The sequence below is a fragment of the Lutjanus erythropterus genome, chromosome 8 (genome assembly GCF_056507025.1).
Source record: "Lutjanus erythropterus isolate fLutEry1 chromosome 8, fLutEry1.hap2, whole genome shotgun sequence".
Taxonomy (NCBI): Eukaryota; Metazoa; Chordata; class Actinopteri; order Lutjaniformes; family Lutjanidae; genus Lutjanus; species Lutjanus erythropterus.
In genome coordinates this window covers 14,801,145-14,822,854 of record NC_139324.1, presented here as the reverse complement: position 1 = coordinate 14,822,854, position 21,710 = coordinate 14,801,145, and the positions used below count along the sequence as shown (strand labels likewise).

Here is a 21,710-nt window from a genome sequence, read left to right as displayed (position 1 = left end):
AAGACAATTGTGAGAGAAACATGTTGTAATCCTTTGTCTTCAATCCAAAACACTGGTCCTAGATCTCACTCTAAGGCAGATTTAGAGCCAAAAACGGTGTAAAAATTCTGGCAGTGTCAAAAATGTATAAATACATTTTCCTTATAACATGCCTCTGCTTGTCTTTTTGGTTTTTTTTCTGTTTACACTGCAGCGCTACAGTTCACTAAGCATTCATCACACAATCTGACATGCCTCACAATTGATATTGTAAGGTTTGCCATAGATTGCAACCAAGATTGAGAGTGTGACATTCAATGAAATTGCAAGATTGCGGTTATCACACAGTATGTGGGGGGCTAAAGTCTCCCCTCATGAAGATAACAATGGTAATGTAATTTTTTATTTTCAGTCATCTGCTTAAAGGAAGAATACATGTAGGTTTGTGCATGTTTACAGTATTTATTTGTTTGTGTTCAAGGTAACCTCTCTATCTCTCTCTAATGCACTCAACGACTTGCACACTGTAATGCAGAAAATACGTTGCATGTTGGCCGAGGCTGGTCACACAAAGCAACTACTGAAGCCCAATTGTTGCGGAGGACATCTACAAATGGCCACAGAGTGTACTAGATTTTAAAAGCATACACACACATACACATACACACACACGGCCACTAATGTAGTGGCGGTGTCCCAGACAGCTTTCCGGAAGGATGCCATTTCCTGTGGAACTACTGCAGGTCTCTGTCCATAAGGCTGATGACTCCCTGGGGCATCCGGCTACTTTATGCTGCTCATATGGATCTATTTACTGATGCACAACCAACCCCCTTGACAAACACACGTGCACACATAAGTACTCACACACATTCACAAACCAGCTGACATGTAGGCGATAGGTAGAGGCATGCTGGTTCATTGCATTTGCATTATCTAAGTGTAATAGTGATTTGCATGGTTTTATCCTGCCAGTTTCCCACATAGAGTCCATCTTGTGTGTTTGACTCATTCAGCATACAGTAAGTATTACAGAAGGCCCATCCAAAGGTGCATTTTTTCTTGTATTTTGTACCTATTGGGCCTCATGCATGAATTTTTTCTTATTTTTTTCTTATACTTGAAGCAGTAAGAGAAGTGATTCGTGGTTTGGTGTGAGTTGTTGACTTTTGGAGATATCTGCCTTCTCTCAAATACAATGGAACAAGATGACATTCATTTCTCTCTGTTTTTCCATCTGTTTCTTTCCAGAAATCATGACCTGGTTACTCAAGATCGCCAACACACCTTGTTGTGAGCCTTGTTCATATAGGAACTTTCTTTCTACTAGAAAGAAAGTAGTTCCAGTAGATTATACTGCAGAAATAAAGTAGCTCTGACATAAAGCTGCTCACAACAAGGTTTGTGGATTATCTTGACTAACTGTGTTTTTTCTGGATGTTTATTGGATTTATTTTTTTCCTATTGGAGAAAGTGAGCGAATTTGGATATGGAGTGCAGTCGATTTGTGTAGTGGGCAGTAGTATGTAACTTTGGGGAGTGTCTGCAGTTACCCATGAGCACATCCATTTGGGAATAATATCCGCCTTAATATTGATTAAACAGTGGACTGGTATAGGATGGTACTACTGGCCTGGAGACTGATTGAGATTGTTTTGTTTTTGATCTGAAGATCCAGAATGGCACACAAGGTTTGGAGAACCTGTCTCAGTAACCTTTATTTAAATGTATTTATTTATTATTTAATAATATAAAATTTTTAAATGAATACATAGTTTAATAACATTTTTCTTTTTTCATATATTACATTTTCTTTATTATTAATATTTCCCAGCACAAAACACAAGTTGGCTTTTGCGCATACTAGCTTATGCGGGTCTGGAGTCTTTGTAAATTTTGATTTTACCCAAGAACAAATGGGAAGTATGACAGTATAGATGAATGCCAAAAGTGCGGAAATTGTTCTCACTCAATTTAAACCTGTAATGCCATATCATACTTGTTAAATGATTTTCTGAGACTTTTACAACATCAATATGATTAATACTTTTCCTGAAAAACCTGTTCTATGCATTCTGAGACATGTCTTCTGCCTTCTGGTGGATTATGCATGTTCCTTTAACCTTTTTTCAAATCTGACCCTTTAAAAAAAAGTAAGTTAATCAGGTTGTATTACAGCTTTGTCTCTCCTCCTGGTCAGTCAGAGCAGTAAAGACCCGAGGATGTAGACTGAGAGACCAAATGCCCTGCAGCTTACTCTCTATCCCTTCTTTATGATTTAATGAGATAAATTAGTGTCTTTAATTAAACTTTAGGAGGACGTCGGAGGAGCGATGAGAACAGTGATGGATGAGACTTGGTTTACAGAAAATGTGTCACACTTCGCTCTCTAGGATTTGCTCTCTCATTAGCCTTCTAGTGTCTACGTACACTGCAGGGACAAATCTGCCTAATGGAGGAGACCTTCCTTCAGGCTATCCTCTGTCCGTCAGTCAACCTCTATATTCCTCTGCAGCCTGCCCCTTTCCTTCCAGCTGTTCTCCTCCACCCCCTTTTTGACTCTTTACTGCTCACATACTTAAGATCCAAGCACAAACACGTCATGTCACTCATCCAGCACAGGCCAACCCCTCCTCCCATCCAAACACACAGGCTAACACTGGCCATTGTAGACAATTAGACTTATTTCTCAGCATTAATTACCATTTTAATTAGCATGGCTGTGAGAATGAATAATCTGACAGCATATGGCTAAGGGTGGAAAATCATAATCCTATCACAGTGTTATTTATTCCCTCCCAGTTCCAGGGGCTGTTTCAACATGCTGGTCTAATTACAATTGCTGGGGGTGGGGACTGGAAGCCAAGCGCATAAAAACAATAACAATGCTAATGCTGGAGGCAACGTTAGGTCAGATCTACACCCAATTCTTGATAAACTCTTTCTCAATAAGGAGCAGGGCTTTAAAAACAAGGAGGGACATGGGAAATTAAAGAGAATCAAGATTATGTCCCCTCTTTTCTACTGAAGGTTTCTTAATGAAAGAGGCAGGAGGACAGTGAATTCAAACATCTGCTCCAGTGAGCGCCCATTCACATTAAAGATGAAAAGCTTGTGTGTGACGTGAGAGGAGGAAGAGATCGGAAACAAGAGGCAGATGGCTTTCTTAAATAACATCATTATTTATTGCATGTGTCTATAAAGAATCAATACAATCTAAAGCAATGAACTAAGTTTAAATTATCATCTCTTAGTAGCATCACAATATGCAGGATATGAAATATTTACAATGAAAGAAGACACAGCAAGATAAGCCAGGGCCCATTTCGTAACCTTTAGATGCTGAATAAAAACTTGAAACATTATTCCAAATGCAAAAAACACTGCTCAAAACATCAAGAGGCTCGATTAGCAAAAAACACACAGAAAAAAGTTCTCATTTCAAATTTGGAGGAGAAAAAAACGTACAAACAGCAAAAAATCTGATTTTAAGGTTTAACAAACATTATTAACAGTATTTATACATTTGGTACGTCTTTGTAAACTAATTTTCAAAAATGTAAATATTGCATATATGCCATTTGTGTTGTACCTAAGTAACAAGAACTAATTATGTCAAGTATTAATGATTTCTCTTAGAATCTTTTTTTTTTCAGAATTACAGCATTAGAAAATGTCCTCATAGTGGCATCCATTTCACAAGACTATCCCATGACAGTTAAAAAAAAAAAAAAAATCAAAGCCAAACCGTACTGGTTAGCATATAACTTAATTAGTGCTTTTGTTGTATCAGAAAGTTCACTCAAACACATACTATGTACAGTACAAACAACATAAGTTATTTAACTTAACATCTCTCAAAGTTTCTCAGCGTTTTGCTTTAATGTAATTCTCTGTAAATTTGCACTATTTACAGTATATAGGCAAAGGTTAAGTACCAGTGAATTCAGATAAATAATGAGATCATTCCCCTGGTTTGTATGCGAGTTTCCATTCAGTACCTCTGCGTGTTTTATCGTTGTTGTTGTTGCAGTTGTCGTGGTGTTAGTTGGGTTGTGCGTTCCCCAGCTCGGAACACAGCATGTACTACATTCAATGTGTCTTGTGTTACAATCTAGAAAGTTTGTAAGTGCAAGACCATGCATTAGCTCCGGCGTGTCCCGTCTGGCTCTCTCTCGCTCGGCTCATTGAACAGCCGGTCAAGACTGCGTCATGCATCCGCCACATTGCTCAGCGTGTTACAGAGCTCTGCAATGAGGCATCAGGTGAGAAAATGTACGATTCTGAGCTGTCCAGTTACTCTGTGTATAAATAACTTCAAACATTCATGTTCCCGTCGCTTGTCGTGACAGGTCGGAACTTCCCAGGTGTGCAGGGTATCACAGGTGAACAGCGGGTGAGTAGTAAAGTGTGTAAAGGTGCTGAGACTTGGGCTCAGATAGGCCACAGATCTGGTGGTCAGGTCCAGTTGGTTCATGCTGCAGTGTTCAGATGCGTGATGCAACGTCAAGTATTCCTCTAAAGTCCTCTGGGTGTTCTCTTAGTGTGTATGAATCCTCCATCTCAGGCATATTAATAAATATATTACTCTGGATCTTTAATACATAATCTTGTCATAAATGTAACATGAGGGGAATAAGGAACTTAATCTCAGAGAGGCTGTCTCTCACTCGGCTCTGATCGACATTCTGTCTATAATCTTTGATATACTGTGTGTTTATAGGTCCAAACTAAAAAAAGGTCCATCAGACGGCAGCTGATGGTGAGAGTAAGGCTTTGGATTGGTGATTTTAAAAGACATTCACCTCTGAAAATAAATATTTTATATATATTTCTACTGTGTGAATTGGTACCAACCTGGTTTTTTGTTGAGGTAGGGTTTTCTTTTTAAGCAAATGTTAACTTTGATTTTTAAATATGTTCATAAATGCCACCTCTTTTTGCAGTACAATCTGTATACAAATTCACACACACACACACTTCATTAAATGCATACATACATGATAAATAAATAAATATATGTAATCTGTATGCATTAGAAGGGTTTTTTGCATGTTTATGTGTGTGTGTGTGTGTGTGCGTGTGTGTGTGTGTGCACACTATTCTCTCCAGGTTTGGTTCACAGGTTTTCAGGTGAGAGGATCTGGCAAAAGAAAACCAGCTGAAAGTGTATGAATGGCAATAACAACAATAATAATAATTAACATAACAATATGCTGCAGGATAATTTTGCAGGCCTACGCACAGAGATAAATAGTTACTCATCTATAGTTAGAGTTAATAGTCTGTTTAAGTTCTTGTTATTCTTTTTAAGTCATCTAGTACAGCAGCAGCAGCGATGGCGCCTCAATGTTTTGGTGCCGAGAAAAGCAGAGGGAAGATTTGGGGCAAGGGTCAAGTGTCCGTGTTGCCATGGTGATGGCCGTCCCCATGACCCTCGAAGGCGGCGAAGAGGTCAAAGGACATCGACTGCAGCCCATGGTCCAGCTGTCGCCGTGGCGACCTCGTCACTTGGCTGCAGCGAAATCCTACGTTCACAGGGAAAGGAGGAGGGAGAGGAGAGTGGGGGTGGTGGCGGGAGGACCCATCAGCCTTCATTCTGAAAGAAGAAGAAGGTGAAAACGGTTGAGTTTCTTGCATGTGATTTACAGGCATGAATCTAACAGAAAGAGATTTCTTGGTCAGTACTGCCGACAGAAACTTAAAGGGACAGTTCACCCCAAAAAACAAAGAAACTATTTTTTCTTATCTGTAGTGCTGTTTATCCATCTACATTGTTTTGGTTTGAGTTGCCGAGTTCTGGAGACCTCAGCCAAAGAGACTCTTCTATCGAATACAATGGGACTAAATGGCGCTCAGTTTGTGGCGCTGTTTCACCAGTTTCTCTTTCCAGAAATCATGACCTGGTTAGTAGTAGATCCTACATGAAACTGCTCACAACTGCAACTTGAGTAATCGAGCCATGATTTCTAGCAAAATCTAAATAGATAAATAGCACTACCAGTAAGAGGAAAAATATGTATTTTTAACTTTAGGGTGAACTGTCCCTTTATTATGTGTGTGTATGATGTGATTTATTACGTAGGATGGAGCGATAGAGGAGAGGGGGAGGTCAAACGGATACCCCCACTCTGTTACCAAGTAAGGAATAAGTGCTCTTCAGGCAGCCTGCCTTTGTATGAGTCTGTGTGTGTGTGTGTGTGTGTGTGTGTGTGTCTGTGTGTGTGCATGTGTGTGCGTGTGTATTCCTCAGCTGGTAGACACTGAAGTGGCAGGTGCTTTCACGGCAGGGGAAAAACAGAGTGGCATTTAGCACTGTGCAGCTGACACAGGGCAGTCTCCAATGACGCCAGAGGAGACAGCAACAACACTCCCACACACACCAACAAACACACACCCAGGTATGCTTGATTTCATACCTGAAATCAGATAAATAAATCATCTCCCCCACACACACACTTACACCCACAAACAGCACAGCTGAGTATTTTCACATACTACAAACCCCTGAGTCTTCAGAGTGTCGCTTTTCTCCCAGTGGAAAGCTGCGCTGACCCTTGCCCTGGTGTACTTGTTTGTGAGGTTTCATTTGCATGCAGAGCTATCAGATGGGAGCGGAAGTCTTGGCTGACACAAACACACACACACACACACACACACACACACACACACATGCAGCCCCTCTCCGTGGCTGCATTTCTTCCCTCATTCGCTGTCTCCTCTCACTCTTCTCTTCCCTAGCTATGAACAAGAGCTGTTTTCACAAAGCTGGATGTGATCGTCATTCTCTAAAACAAACCTTTCATTCAGAGTCCTCGCGGTTAGTTACCCCCTCCTCAACTACTGCCACCATAAACACACACACACACATGCCTGTTCTCTCTCTCTGCCCTATACATGCATGCGGCTGATGTCAAATCTAAAGCTTTACAGACACTTGACACAACTCTTACTGATGACCAAAACATCAAAACAACACATTGCAGAGGCTGGTGCATTTCCTCAGATGCTCTCAGGTGTCTGAAATGCAAAAATATGGGAGCTGCGGAGGACTGAAAAAAATTCAATCATTGAAGAGGCCACCTGTGCTGGCTGAGCTCTGTCTCTTTATTGCCATGGGTGTCAGAGACGGAACAAAATAGAAACACCAGGGTGGGAAGTGGTGGAAAAACCACAGTAACAGAATCAACCTGACAGAGAGGAACGGGAATGCAGTGAGGTCATGGGACCAACGGTCCATAACAATCTGAGAGAGAGAGAGAGAGAGAGAGAGTGTGTGTGTGTGTGTGTTTCTGGAAGGGCTGGGCCAGCCAGTGGCCTGTAGAAGCAGACACTTGGGTGAGAATGACTGAGATCTGCCGGGAAGGAGAGCTGAATCACTAACAGCTCCGATTAGCAACCAGGTGTAGCCTTGTACATAAATACTGGAGGTGTCACACTTTCAGTATTTAATCAAAAACTGACCAAGCTGAGCTCTCAGTTTCAATGAACTCTGAAGTAGAATCAGTTGGATCTGTCCAAGGTTTTCCTAAACAGACCAAAAAGGTAGATTTTGTGTCCTGATCGCAGCAAAATAATAAGAAATAAGGAAATACAGACAGAAGACAGGGTTTCTGCAGATAAAGACAACACTGCACACTTCTAGTGGGTCTGTATATTGTTTTGTGACACCCCTTATTCTCAAAAAACGATTATTTATTTTATGAACAATGGTGCAATAGGAAATTGTGGCGTATTCTCTATTTGCACACTATCATTTGACGCATATCCATTTTACAAGCTACATGCCTGTTTACTTACTGTTAATGCAACAGTAACGTAAGCTGAGCCTACAAACTTAGTAATTCTTCATCTTTAAGTTACTTTCTGCAATTTTAACATTTAGCTTGATACATTATGTTAGAAGTATTTATAGTAAGTTTTGTATGCAGTGTTTTAGAGTGTTTTGGGCATTTTTAACTGATCATCATCACAAAACAAAACTCATCAAAAACAGCATTCCCTGTCTTTCCACTGCTCCAACAATCACCACCTTTGGTTTGGTTGAAATAAAGTCTTAATTCAGCAAGTTAGATGTGAAACATGGGAACAAGAGTGAGAGACATCAGAGAAGCAGCGGGGAGACAGAATATTTTCACATCTAGCACAGTGAATTAAGGGTATATTTTGACCAAACCAGACCAGGGTTGGTGATTGATGGAGCAGTGAAAAGATGAGGCAAGATTCTTTTGACAGGTTTCATTTTGTTTTTGTCAAGTTTGAATGAAGACAATTGCTAATGGCTATCTAAGACACTGAGGTGACTATCAAAATGCTCAAAAACGCTATATACAAAAGAAACAGTAAATACTATTTATATAATGTACCATGCTAACTGTGAAAAGTGAAGTAACTACCTTAAGGATGAAAAATCATTACGTTTGTAGGTAAAGCTAACATATACTGCTGACAGGAAGTTAACCAACATGCAGTTTGTAACATGGATATATGTCACACTACATTGTGCAAGTAGAGAATAGGGACCCGCCACACACACTGCTATTCAGACACATGCTGATCGGGGCAGAGAGATTTGGGAGAGAGAGCGAGGGGGAGGTGGTTATTGAGAGAAGGGGACAGAGGTCCAGCGAGGGAATGAACCCAATGGCCCCGACCCCTCCTCTTTTTCAAGCACGCAAGCACACACACACACAGACACGCACACCCCTCCCAACAATCCACGTCTGTGCCCCCCGTCCCAACACACACCCAAGCTCTGTTCATTATTTATTTAGTTCTCACAGGCTAAATTTAGCCGTGCTCCATTCAGAGCTAAAGCGCACACACAGAGGCATGTATTAGCAGACTCCTCTCTGGTGCTTCAGAAGCAGAGTAAACATGTCTGTCGATGCACCGCCTGCTCGAGTAGCTCCGCGTTGTTGCAGAGCCAAGTGAATGGGCTTTTAGGGGGAACTACTCCAACTCTATCTCTGAAGAGCATGAAAGAAAGAGGATCATCAACCGCACACACGAGCTTCTGCAAACAAGAAAGCGGCTGTTGGGAGCGGGTTTTCCTACAGACAGGTAGAGAGAGATCAGCAGGGTCAGATCTGCTCTGTTTACATTCTTGCCCTGTTGGCTCCTCCCTGATCTACAGCAGTGCTCCAGCCAACAAACACTTACTGACTCCTCACCTCTGACCTCCCACACCTCCGTCAAAACAACAACAACAACCACCACCACTGTTAACTCTGTTATCCTGCTGACTCACTATTAACACATGTAATTAGCCTCTTTCTGAAGGGCTTCTACACCTTTTCTGATGTCAGATTCAAATACTTTTCAAGAATTTTCAAGGGGCATTTACACACTTTTCCTGCAATTTAGAGCTGTGGTACATTATATATTTATATACACAAATACACACTAATAGTTGCTTAATCATTTCCTGCAATCAACTAGTTGTTCCAGCTGTAAAAGCATTGTAGGCTAATGTTTTTTTTGCACATTACAGCACTGCCTTCTTTATATCCACAGCCTAATATTCTTGAAGGGTTTACCTTCCATGCTGGTACTACTCTCTGCTAGCTACTGTAGCTAATACACTGTAGTACCTGATATAACCCCACTTCAAATAATACAAACTATCCCATAAACTCCATAATATACCTCTATGGAGAAGCATTAACACAGCTTTGGGTCCCAGAGAGATAGAGGTGAGTTAATGATGAGCTGGACGGTTTATGAATGAAAACTTCTAATCGGCCTGAAGCCAGCAGCCTGAGCTGACGTGCTGCGTGTGTTCGTTGTGTGTGCTGTGTGTAAGTACAGCAGCATACAGCATGTGCACTCATGTCACACACAGAAGCTCTATCTCTTCTTCTACCTGTAGACAAAACAAGCCACTCAACAATGTCTAATCCTGAAGTGAATGTAATCCTTCTTACCTCCAAGCTAAATTGAGGATATGGTAGGCTGACTTTGTTTTTATCTAGCACTGGAACATCCCGCCCTACTTTACTCAAAGAGTTATGTATCAGACGGTGTGTTTGTTTGTGTCTGAAGGGGAGGGGAGGACAGGACAGGTGAGGACAAAGACTGTATGTTCCTCGAAATACTGTATGTAATCAGATAATCGAGAGGAGGCACCGGTTTGCAGAGATACCTGTTCCAGGCTTAAAATAGGCTGCAAAAATAAAACCAGTGATGTATGAGTATATTAGTTAAATAGAAAAGTACATTTTCTTCAGCACTTCTGTATATCATGATGCTATGTGCATTCATGAGCTTTGCTGTCAGAAAATAGGTAGCCTGAAAGACAGATGTTAATGGAGTGCTGCAAGGTTGATGTATTTTTGTACGCCCACCCTGAAAGTCAGCATCGCTCTGGTCCACAAAAAAGTCAAAAGATGAGAGCAGCCATGCGTTACGTCCCACGACCATGTCCCCCTTTGGGTGAAAACAAGCTGTAAAAGCTGCCAGTAAGTATGTGTGTCAAACTCTTCATCAGAGCTTAGTTTATTATATAACTGTGTAAATAACACGTGCTACTTGGGCACGTAGATCACAGTGAGTCCTATTTCTTTCATTTTTTGTTCAATGTATTGATGCTGATCATTGATTGGCAAAGACTTAGCATAACTGTTTACCTGAATCACCAGAGGATTTGGCCTCCTAATAGCTAAAAAGCTATACACTTTTCTTATTTTATACCTTTAAACTTGCAAGGAGCTCAAATTAGAGTAAACTAAACAGGGGTGGGGGCATGACACAGGAACAAAGTACCTGGATGGGTTGCTCTCATCCATGAATTTTTCCATTGGACTCTGGCTTGAGTTTTTTTAATTTTGATTACCTTTACCGTAACGTAAAGTTGAAATGATTATTCAGTTAATCAATCAATATATAATATCAATTAATTGTCAAGCAAAAATGCCACATTTGCTCCAGCGTATTAAATTGAAGGATTGGGTACTTTTCTTTGTCATTTTTTCATGGTAATTGAGGAGTCTTTGAGTTTTGAACTGTTGGTTGGAAGCAATGTAAAGACATCACTTTGGGCTTTGAGAAATTGTGATGAGCGTTTTTTAGTTATTTTTTTTATTTATAGACTTAACGATTAATTGTGAAAATAATCAGCAGATTAACCAATAATGAAAATAATCTGTAGTTGCGGTCCTAGTTAAATGTCCACAACGACCTCTGTAGTCTCATTTAGCCTCTTGTTAGCAACTGCTTTTTTAAAGACAGGTAAAAGCTTTAAAATTCATGAGTGGGGTATTTACTGACATATTTTATGTAATAGAACAAAAGGTGCAAATCTGTTAAGGTTGTGGAACTATTATTATCATTTTAATTTTCCATTAATTCATTATCAAAACAGCTGCTGATTAATTTTCTGTTAATCATTGCAGCCCTGGTCATTTCAGATCAATCCATCAAACCAGCTGGCTGTCATTTTTCTGTTGCTGTCGTTTGCAGTGTGAGATAAATTAAGCAGCAAGAGAAACGGTGGCTCTGATCAGATATGATTAGCTAATTGTTTAATGCATCGTTAGACAATCCTCTGTGGCCTCCAGTGTGAAAAGCCAATCAGAGACCGTCCACTGAGGTCAGATAACAACAGGAAAAACACACAGCTCAAACACACCGGTGTGAAGAAGAGGTGTGTGTGTGTAGGCGGGGTAAGGGGGATCGAATCACATGACTTCTGAAAAACAGAAACCAGTGCCTGGAGAGAGGAGGAGGAGGAGAAAAGGGGGAGGAGGAGGATGCAGAGCAAGGAGGAAGGGGGAAGGGGGAAGGGTTTTGGGCTGGTATATGGCGTCTCCGTGTTGTTGTTGTGGCAGATGGCGGCCAGTCATTAGCGTATTGTCACTCTCCACTGACGGGCCACATAACCAATGAGCAGTGCTTGGCGGGGCAGGTGCAAAACCCCTGACCCCCCCACCCCTCCACCATCTGGTGATGGCTGTGTATGTGTACGCACACAGGACAGGAAGACACACACACACACACACACACACACACACACACACACACACACACACACACACACACACACACACACACGGTGGGCAGTCTGGGCCCACAAATGAAAAGCAAGAAGAGTGTGAGTCAGTCCTCTCTCCTTTCTGAACCCATGCAAGACTGGATTCAAGAGTGAGAAACATTAGATAAACGAGGACAGAAGTGGGAACAACAAATGACAGGAGGATGATAAAGAAGCTTTTACGAAGAGAAATGAGAGATGTGTTAGGTAAGATGTGGCGGCCATAGAATGGAAGTCAAAATCTGAAAAAAAAAAAATATATATAGTACACAGACACAGAGGTGTGTATAGCTCTGGAAATGCCTTGACGGCAATATCTCCCCCCTCTCTCAGTGTCTCACACACACAGCGCCAGGTCAAAGGTCAAAAAACCGACATTGTCGGCAGGGCCAGAAGGCGTGCACTGAAAGCTAAACAGCCCCCTCCCTCTGCCCCATTACCTCCCCTCTCCCTGCATGTTATGTCAGGGCCAAAACACCAAACAACAGCGTAACCCAGTCCGTCCAGGAAGTTGCATTTGAAACAATAAATGCAAATTCAACCAAACCTCTTAAATTCTGCACTACCTTACAATTTTTGTCCGATCACCTCAATAAATTATTATAGATTCCTGCATGTTCACCATTAAAAAAAAACACTGAACAAAAATACCTAAAAACATTGCAACATGCATCACTTTCTTTTTTTTTTTTCAGAAAAGCTGCCTTGAAATCAGGCATTGTATGCCACAAAAAGCCCTGGAGGGACTGTTAACCTACCACCTAACGGACTCCACTGTTCCTCACTGAGGCGTATGAACACCTCTACACACACACAGACAGGATACACTCACATATTTGCATGTTTGTTGAGCTCAGGAGCTCCCTCCCTCCCTCCCTGTCTCTCTCTTACTCTATGATAACTGCAGATGCCAAATGAGGACAGGCGAATTGATTTCTCAGTCTACCGGTTTTCAAATTGATGTACTACACGGAATGCAAACTATGGTTCACTCTGTGATAACAAGAGAATGTAGTAGAGCCTGTAGTCCTGTAGTAAACAGCCAAGCCCTCTTTTCCTCTCTCACACAGACAAGCAAAACTGGTGCAGGGTCCAATAACACTGGAACGTCATTGGTATTGGTCAGTAGAGGCTTTAGGATGAGATATTGGTATCAGCCCAAAATGCAGTCGGTGGGTCATAAGTGATAATTGAAAGGGATGATTTAAATGAGTCTATTCACTGATTAGTGAAGTGAATAACATTAATGTTTAGAAAATTATGATGGTGACTGAGGAAATTTAGGCAGAAGTTTACAGCAGGATGCACGAGCGTTAGTGCATGATAGTTATGCTAAAGGACCCCAAGACATGGACACATTTCTTGTTGATCAGCCAACATTAGATTAGCTCAAAATTTTAAAAAAGTCTACCCAAAAAAACCTGTCTATTAGTCTGCGGTGCAGATGTTTATTGAAGTATCTGAGAAAAAAAGCAACATTTCTATTTGCAATGACTGCTCAGCCTCAGCCATGCACAGAGTCAAATCACAGTCCTTCAACACTACAAATTTATTGACCATTCTTAAGAGCCATCATCATGATCATTATTACAAATCTGTGAAAAACAAAGAGCATCAGTTACCAGCAAAAAGAAAACCTGTCAGCTTTAGTTCTCTTATTTTGCCTAGTGAGATTTATGTCTTCATCTACCAGTGGGCCATCAGGATAAGAGTGAGCATAAAAGGTTAATTTTTTAGGAGAGTTGATGTTCTCTACAATTAGGTGAAAAAAAGTATGTGGATGAATCGGTATCTGTGTCGGAATGAGTTAGAAAATACTGGTCTTTTGGACATCGGCAAAAGTCCAATATGGTGTATCCCTAAACAGAAGTTTTTTTGTGTTTTGATGAGAGTATCAATGACTTGTCACACTGGTCACAACCCCAGTCAGAGCTGAGTCATTCACTATTATGTACAAGGACATTTGTTGTCAGGAAGAGCTTATGTAACCAAGACACAGTAGCAAAGGCAAACTCTTACCGGAACAACACTGATCTCTATCTCTTTCTGCCTTTCTTCTCTTCCTTTCCTTGTTACTCCTCCATTCCTCCCCCTCACTCTCTCCCTCTCCCTTCAGCCGGCAGCTCTGTGGTCTATTTTGTTGTTCATGAAAAACAAAACAAGTCATCCATCCGTTGGCATTGTTCCTCCACCTCTCTTCTCATAGCCTTAGACACTCGGGGACAAAATTCAATATTTGGGCTCTGTCCTTCATTGTGCTTACCGGGACACAATAAAAAGATGGGACAATACGTAGGAGGTTCACAGTGTGCATGTATGTTCCGGGTAAAAGTCATATGTGTTCATAGAAAGCCTTATCAAGTGTGACTGTGCTAAACAGTTTCACTGACTTGTTTGTGAAGTCACTGTGAAAAAAACAAAAACAAAAAAAGAATCCTCCAAACCCCCCTCTGTCTGAGTCCATCCCACCAGGTTAGAAAAACAAGTGAGCATTCACCCCTCCCAGCAACCTTTGCACACTGACTGCATTCCAGTCCTGAAACCCAGTACCTGACAATTGATAAACAACTGACTCACTTGTTTTTCTGGGGAACCCGATGACTTGCACCAAGCCCCACACTGGCTGCGCTCGCAGCATGAGAGCCAGCAGAGACAGAGACAAAGACAGACAACTTGGTTGTGAAACCACAAACAGCAATTAAACTCTTGTATTTCACCATCAGGAACACTCACTCCTGACTCATGGTGATCCTGACACACTGTGTGTTTTCTTTTCGAACAACAGCAACTTCTGACATGCCCCTGCCAGGTCATCTATCCCTGTAAATAATCCCCGCCGTTTAGAGATGCATGAAAAGCCTCTGATACAAAATGAGGTGAAAGGTAATATTTTGATGGCAACTGTCCCTTTCCACAAAGACACTTAGTCATAAAGATTTCATGGCTTATTCACGCACATAATCCAGCCCTATAAAGCTACAGTATGCTGTGTTATAAAATTAACCATAAACGTGTTTTTTCTAGGTACCTTTTCCACATGCCCCTCATGTGTAGTGCTGCATGCGTCACTGGATGAGACTGGATGTTTTCTGAAATACTGACGTGGTATAAAACTGCGTCACTGAGGGGAGACCAGAGCAGACCATTCACACAAGCACACAACAGCAGCATAAAGCCAATCAGAATGAAATATAACAAGTCTGGCTATAGATTTCAAAATAAGATGGCTCTAAAATAAAGTCAAGTGAATGCTGTTGCTGTTTCCGTAAGGAGATCTCCAGTCAAGCAGTGCAAAAGCAGCATGTGCCAGAGAATATAGATACATTTTGTCTTTTGTACACGTCACTGTTTTACTCAACTTTCTGTGTCTAAGCTTTTATTTGGAAAGAATCAACCCTGGTTTCCGGTGCTGCTGCTCTCATATCTGTGTGCAGCTTGAAGCAGATCAAAGATCTGGCTAACAGCCCTCCTCGGCATCAAACAGCCTTAAGAATTGTCGATGTGTCATGGGTGTGACGAGTAGGTGACTAATCCTATCTAAACATCACAGCCTACACCCAACGGCAAAGTTCAGAACAACTTTATTTTCACTCTGCTCCTATAGCTCGCCTTTACATACTGAAAGACTGTTATTTTAACACACACATGTATGGGCCTGTAAGTACCGTTGATGTAAAAAATACACTGCTACAGCTGATTGCATAACACCATAGTTTGTTATTTGGGACAATGCGAACATGGTCAGTGTCTCTGATTTGAGAAACAAAGATAAAAAGTACAAGCAAACAGTGTGATATTTAGTCTAATATGAAACAAAAAATGAAGAATAAACATTGTGTGTCAGCAGTCAGTGGGTTAAATCCACATCACAGGCTCTACTGCAGACACCCAAATGAAGACACAAAATGAATGAAGCTGTTTGTTTCCAGCATGTTCTCTCAAAGATGATCATTATTCTCAATGTTAGAGTGAAAATGATATCAGAAGTGCTGCTTAGCAACGAGTGGCCTATCTCTGCAGAGCATACAGTAGCACTGAGGCGGATCTTTATCCTACTCAAGCCCTGGCACCGCTCCCTTCATGAATGAAAACATACTGCATGAATGAGTGTGTGTGACATGTATGAAAACACTCACCTTTCACAGCAGCAGCAGTCTCCTTGAATCCCAGGCTGGCGTATGGGCTCGTATTGAAGCCATTCATGCCCCCCTTGCAGCCACAGGCTGTCTTGAACCTCAGCAGTCCATCGCAGTCCCTTAACCTGCATCCTCCAAGGTTTCCCTCCATCAAGTTTAAGGCAATGTAGTTAAGTCCGTTTTGATAACCCGCTGAGCGCTCCCTGCACATGGGGCTGTTGCTGCCATAGTCCTCGTCAGGTCCCTCTGAGCTGCAGACAGTGCGTGATACATTCTCTACAGAGGCAGAGCTGTGCCGTTTGGTGTCATGGGCAAAGGATGGGCATACGGGCGTGACAGTGGTGGTGGAGGAGAAGGTCTCAGAACTGTGCCGCCGGCGCCCCTGAGGGTCTGCCCGGATCACTTTGGCCCCCCTGTGTGGATCCACGAGGGTGACAGATAATGAAGGACCCCCAAGGAGAAACGAGTCCAATGGCACAGGGGGAACCCCATCCACTATGCTGCTCTCCAGGCTGAGTCTCTGAACACAGGCAGTGGGGCTGGTGGGAAGGGGAGCAGCATCAGTGGTGCAGAGAGCAGGTAGGGGGGCAGGAGGACTGAACGTCATCTCAGTGTAGTCATCCTTGACTAGAGCAGGCTGACACACCAGGTTCACCTGCTGTTGGAGAGGATATTCATCTACCATCCCCCTCTCCTCTGCCTGTCCCTCTATGCCTTTTTCCTTTTCTTCCTCCTCGTCACCCTGCTGCTGGGTGTTCACCACAGTCAAAACTTCAGGCGTGTGGTTTAGGCACCCTGCAGTGGGGGAACCCCTCGCTTGGTGTCGGCTAAGGTGACTTGGCGAGCTGACATCAACATTAGCATAGTCTGAGAGTTGCAAGGGTGCCTTCTCAGAGCTCTCTGACACTGTGGGTGCCAGCAAGTCATTCGTAGCACTACTAAAGTCTATGTTGATGTACTCTCCAGGGCTGCGTGGCTCTGAGGGGAGGGGGTGTTCGCTCATACATGGTAGTGTTCTGAGGGATTCCAGAGCCAGACGAGTGGGCCGACATACCCTACTACGGTGTACTAGACCTCCGTCTATCCGAGCCATTCTGAGAGGAGATGGTGCAGAAGAAGGGGTGCCTGGTGTCCCTGGAGAGCTGCTGGCCACAGAGTCTCCTGGAGAAACAGGGCAATAATTGGACTCCTCCTCAATCCGTTGCCTCTGTAAACTCATCACCACATATTGGTCTGTGTCTGTGGACCCGCTGCGCTGCAACTGGCCTTTAAGTGAGCGTGGTAGAGAGCTGTAAGAATAAGGCTGTCTGTGATGTTGCTGGGGGTGGGGATCTCCTCCGAGAGGACTGAGGATGTACTCTGGAGGTGTGAGAGACACGAGTGGGTCGACAGGAGACATGTTCAGGTACTCTCCATTGGTGAGCTTTCCATCAGTGCTCTCCACTGACATCTTGGTTCCACACCACATTGGCATATAGCCACTGTCCTCCAGAGAAACACTCCCAGGGGAGTCTGTGCGTGAGGCCAGCCCCACTGAAGAGGAGTGTGAGCGTGGGTTGATGATCTGCTTTGGAGCAGAAACACACATAGGGCTCATGGGCATGTAGGGGTCATCCTTGGACCCCAGTGTCTGAGGTACCACACCTGGCATCATGGGCATATAGCCACTGTCACCGTGGACAGTGTTGGCGCCAATCTGAACATCCCTGTAATCCTCGGGATAGGTCCCTTTAGGTGAGGCTGTGTGACACCTGCGAGAAGACTGGCTTCCACTTGTGTATGTAGCCCTCATGAGAGTATACTCATCCAGGGAGGCTGAAGATACTTGAGGGGGACCCCTCTGCTGGCGGGGGGTAGTGAGGGAGTACGTGCGCTTTCGATAAGCCTTGTCCAGCTCCGGTAAACGACGGTAACCATTTTGATTCTGCCGCTCCATCACCATGTAGCCATCAAGCTCACTGCCATCCCGGGAGGGAGGAGTGTCAGCTTTGAGAGACTCAGGAGTGTTGCTACGGAGGGTGAGTGGCAGCCTCAGGTCTCGTGCATCCGCAGGGCTAGAGCCAAACTCCTCACATGATATAAAACCAGCATCACTGGGGGAGCCTGAGAAGGAGGCACTGCAGCTGGAGGGGCGAGGAGCACTGCTATCTGGGCAGGAGGAGAGTGTTCCTGCACTCGGGGTGGCCATGGGTGGGGAGCGAGACAGGGGCATAGACATGGACTTACTGTGCTGGAGGGAAGAGGATTCAAATGTCCGACAGGGGCGTGTTGTGATAGTGTGAGATCTGCTCAGCAGGGTCCTGTGGACCCCTGGGCTCAGGGGGCTGCCAGTCACTGACATGGGGCGTGTCATGGTGCCATCGCCCTCGCTGGCCGTGCGTATTCGACAGGAGGAAAATTTGCTCACAGGAGAGGTCGCAGCCATGCTGTCAGTGCGCGACCGGCGGGGAAGCCCGGTCTGGCTGGGGGGGAGATTGTTCAGGTGCCGCCGTGTGGGCACAGAGATGGGGTTTGTACCAGATGACTGACTTTTGCTGCGCGGACGGAATTCCGACAGCTCCTTCATGGCTTTCATCGCCTCCAAGATAGTTTCGTGGATATTTTGCGCCACCACAGAGTCGTCAGCCTGCATCCATAACTCCCCAGGCCCAGTGGCTGCAGATCGACCAACCTCAATGAAGAAAAAGCTGTCAGAGTGGCCGCACCTCCGGATATTCATCAGCTGTAAAATGACGGAGGCGACCTCTGTATTCAGCTTGACAAAGCTGATAGTCCGGCTGGAGAGGCACAGTCTGTACACTCCGGTTAGATTCCTGCTTTGCCCCAGACCTTTGGATTTCAGATTTACTTGCCATACCTCCTTGTAGGCGGCGGAAACCGGCGTTATTACACCGTAGCTCGACTCGTCGAAGCCAACCAGCGAGGACGCAGAGTTGGACGCCGAGCCGTCGTACACTTTCCCCTCTGCCATTAAATCCGTCAGCACCCGGTACCAGCTCTCCTGCTCCTGCTCGTTCTCTGCCGCCACGGCGAAATACTCGTCCTTGGTGTAAAGAGCAATAAGGTATTTGTGTTTCGCGTCCGCTCTCTTGTTGATATTGAGACAGCAGTCCAGAGGAATAACTCTCTTCGCGGCCGATTTGTTTTTCCATTTCTTCTCGCTCTCGTAGTACTCCAGCCGGGCAGGGAAACCTTCGCTCGGCTCTTTTAAAACGAAAAAGCGCTTGTGTCCGTGTTTCTGCTTCTTCAGATATCCGCATTTCTTGATATTGCTGCTCACGGTCGTAGTACTGGGTAATAAAGGCTGATCTCCTGTGGTTGGCGGACTCGCCATTCTCGTGTCCTTCGCTATCAAACACAATGATCCGTGTTCCTCGAGTTGCTGAAGAAACGACGCGCTTTATTTTAATCCTGTATCTCCGGAGCCGGCTGTGCGTGCGTTTGTCTTCTCCCAAAGCTGAGCAATAAATAACACATGTCTGCTAGTGTCTGTCCGGACTGAGGAGGGGGAAACAACATGTGACGATCTCCACGTCCAGCTCTCTGGTTTAAAAAAAAAACGAGGGGAAAGGAGAAGAAAAAAATACACACACCGACAGTGGGCGGTGCGCACTCAGCTCATTGGGCTTATTGGTGGAAACGGGATGAATGCTGGAGTGAGGTGGTGAGAGAAGGAGAAAGCCCTCCTACTATCACTCTGCCCTCTTCCGACTCATTTGAGCGTAATCAGTCAGGACTGGAGCTTTATTTATAGCAGCCAACATTTGACTACTGTGAAGATTTTTCACCAGTCTAAATTTATCAAACTAGATGTCCCTGACCTATAAAGCCTACATAACGCGTCATTTAAGAAGCTGAGGTGGATTATAAAACACTATTAGAATATTTTAAGCGCAGAAGAGGAAGCGTTTATTTTCACTTCATTCTTATGCTGATATTGTTTTATTCCCACAGCCTATTCTTATCCCCCTTGACTATATTTGAACGCGTCTGTGGAGGCAGTCTTTCCAGTCCTCCTCTCCAACTGGTAAACAAGAATCACCCAGTCGAGTATGCAGCTCTGTCACAGGAATTTAATATTCCCTCTGCGTCGCCCAGCCAGCCAGAATACATTCACGGGTTTCAGCGGGATATTTTAGCCCCTCTTCCTCCCTCAGTCTTCAGAGAAAGCATCATGATAAACAACTAGTACAAGAGCTAGGGGGGAAGAGCAGATATAGTAGTGCAGTGTGCCTTATTGCGTAACGCGGTCGCCTTCTGCTTTTTTAATGTTTGCCTGCAGCTCCCAGGATAGCTGTTCAGTTACAGTCTGCTTCCGACTGCTTTATCTGTGTCGCTGTCTTGCCATTCAAAAACAGTGTCAGATATAACTCATACACCCAGAATGTTGGGGTTTAGAGTGAGTTAAAGCTTTAACTGTACAAGAACACAGAGGAAACAGAGGAATGACCCATATAAGGTTGTTTATATAAAAAAAACCTGATATGATGACGCAAAACATTCTCCTGATCCTGATGCGTCAATGGCTGGTAATGTGCGTAATGACGAAATGCGCGAGCCAGCTGGGCGCCGCGGTGTGGTGCTGATGAGAGTGTGTAGCTGACAGCCAATAGCCTGTCTGTCTTCGACTTCCTGAGGGAGTGAGCCTCACCTCCTCGTGCCCAGCCGGCACAGAGATGGAGCTGCTTCTCTGATGAAAACAGGCTGCGCTGTGTTTCATCACAGTTATGTATGCACGTCAAATGTAGACACAGTACACCAGGGATAGGGGAGACTGGGGATGGTAGTAACGCTGTTTGTTTGAGCATCCATAATTCAGTGGCTCTTTGATCTCTCAAAGTTTGATAGATGGTTTTTGTACTAAATAAAACTCTAGTACTATCACTAACTGGAGGCAGACGTAATTATGAGAGGTATCTGCTGATTTAAGATGGATACTATCAAAGTTATGCACAAAATACAGACATTCTCATCATTTTAATTAACTGTTACAACTTTCCCCACCCCAAGCAGCCATTACATAGTGAGATGTTTTAGCATTTGGACTTGAATGTAGCCTGAATGCAAAGTGTTTAACTAGCAAAACTGCTAAGTCAAACCCGTGTGTCTACAATACAATGAATGCTAAGAAAAAATAATCTTTAAAAATGTGCTAAAACTCCACTTTCTGGTCATAAAATTCGACAATGTTGCCCTTTTCTGTCAAACTTACAGCAGTAAAACTAACCCAGTGTTACAACTCTCTTCGGTCTCCCGTGCTGAACTTGCTTTGCTCAGGGCCACTTTTGCAAAATGACAGGAGGTCAGTGGCCAGGTAATAAAGAAACATTGATAATAGCATTATTTATCAGACAAAATGCATAGACATTTATTCTTTCTTTGAAGTTTTTTATTTTCAAATTAACTGATTTATTAACTAAAACTGTATTGATGCAAGGACAGATAAATCAGATATTTTACTGTATTTAATAGCTGCAACTACATTTTAGTTGTAAATACTTTGGTAACATTTAAAAGAGTTTATAAAATATTAAACAGCTGAATTCTCTTCTGTCATGAAATGT

The 21,710-nt window shown here is 43.5% G+C and overlaps 1 protein-coding gene across 1 annotated transcript; it reads right to left on the bottom strand.

Moving 5' to 3' along the window:
- Positions 1 to 3,137: 3,137 nt before the first annotated feature.
- irs2b (insulin receptor substrate 2b) lies at positions 3,138 to 20,284 on the bottom strand. The gene is made up of 2 exons (XM_084724636.1): positions 16,147 to 20,284; positions 3,138 to 5,578 (listed from the first exon to the last, which is right to left on the bottom strand). The coding sequence occupies exons 1-2, from the start codon at positions 19,478 to 19,480 to the stop codon at positions 5,574 to 5,576; spliced, it is 3,339 nt and encodes a 1,112-aa protein (XP_084580762.1). The 5' UTR covers positions 19,481 to 20,284; the 3' UTR covers positions 3,138 to 5,573.
- Between the last annotated feature and the right edge of the window lie 1,426 nt (positions 20,285 to 21,710).

What these genes read in the sequence shown, in the direction of transcription:
- irs2b (XM_084724636.1), bottom strand. Translation starts at nt 19,480, where the DNA reads ATGGCGAGTCCGCCAACCACAGGAGATCAGCCTTTATTACCCAGTACT.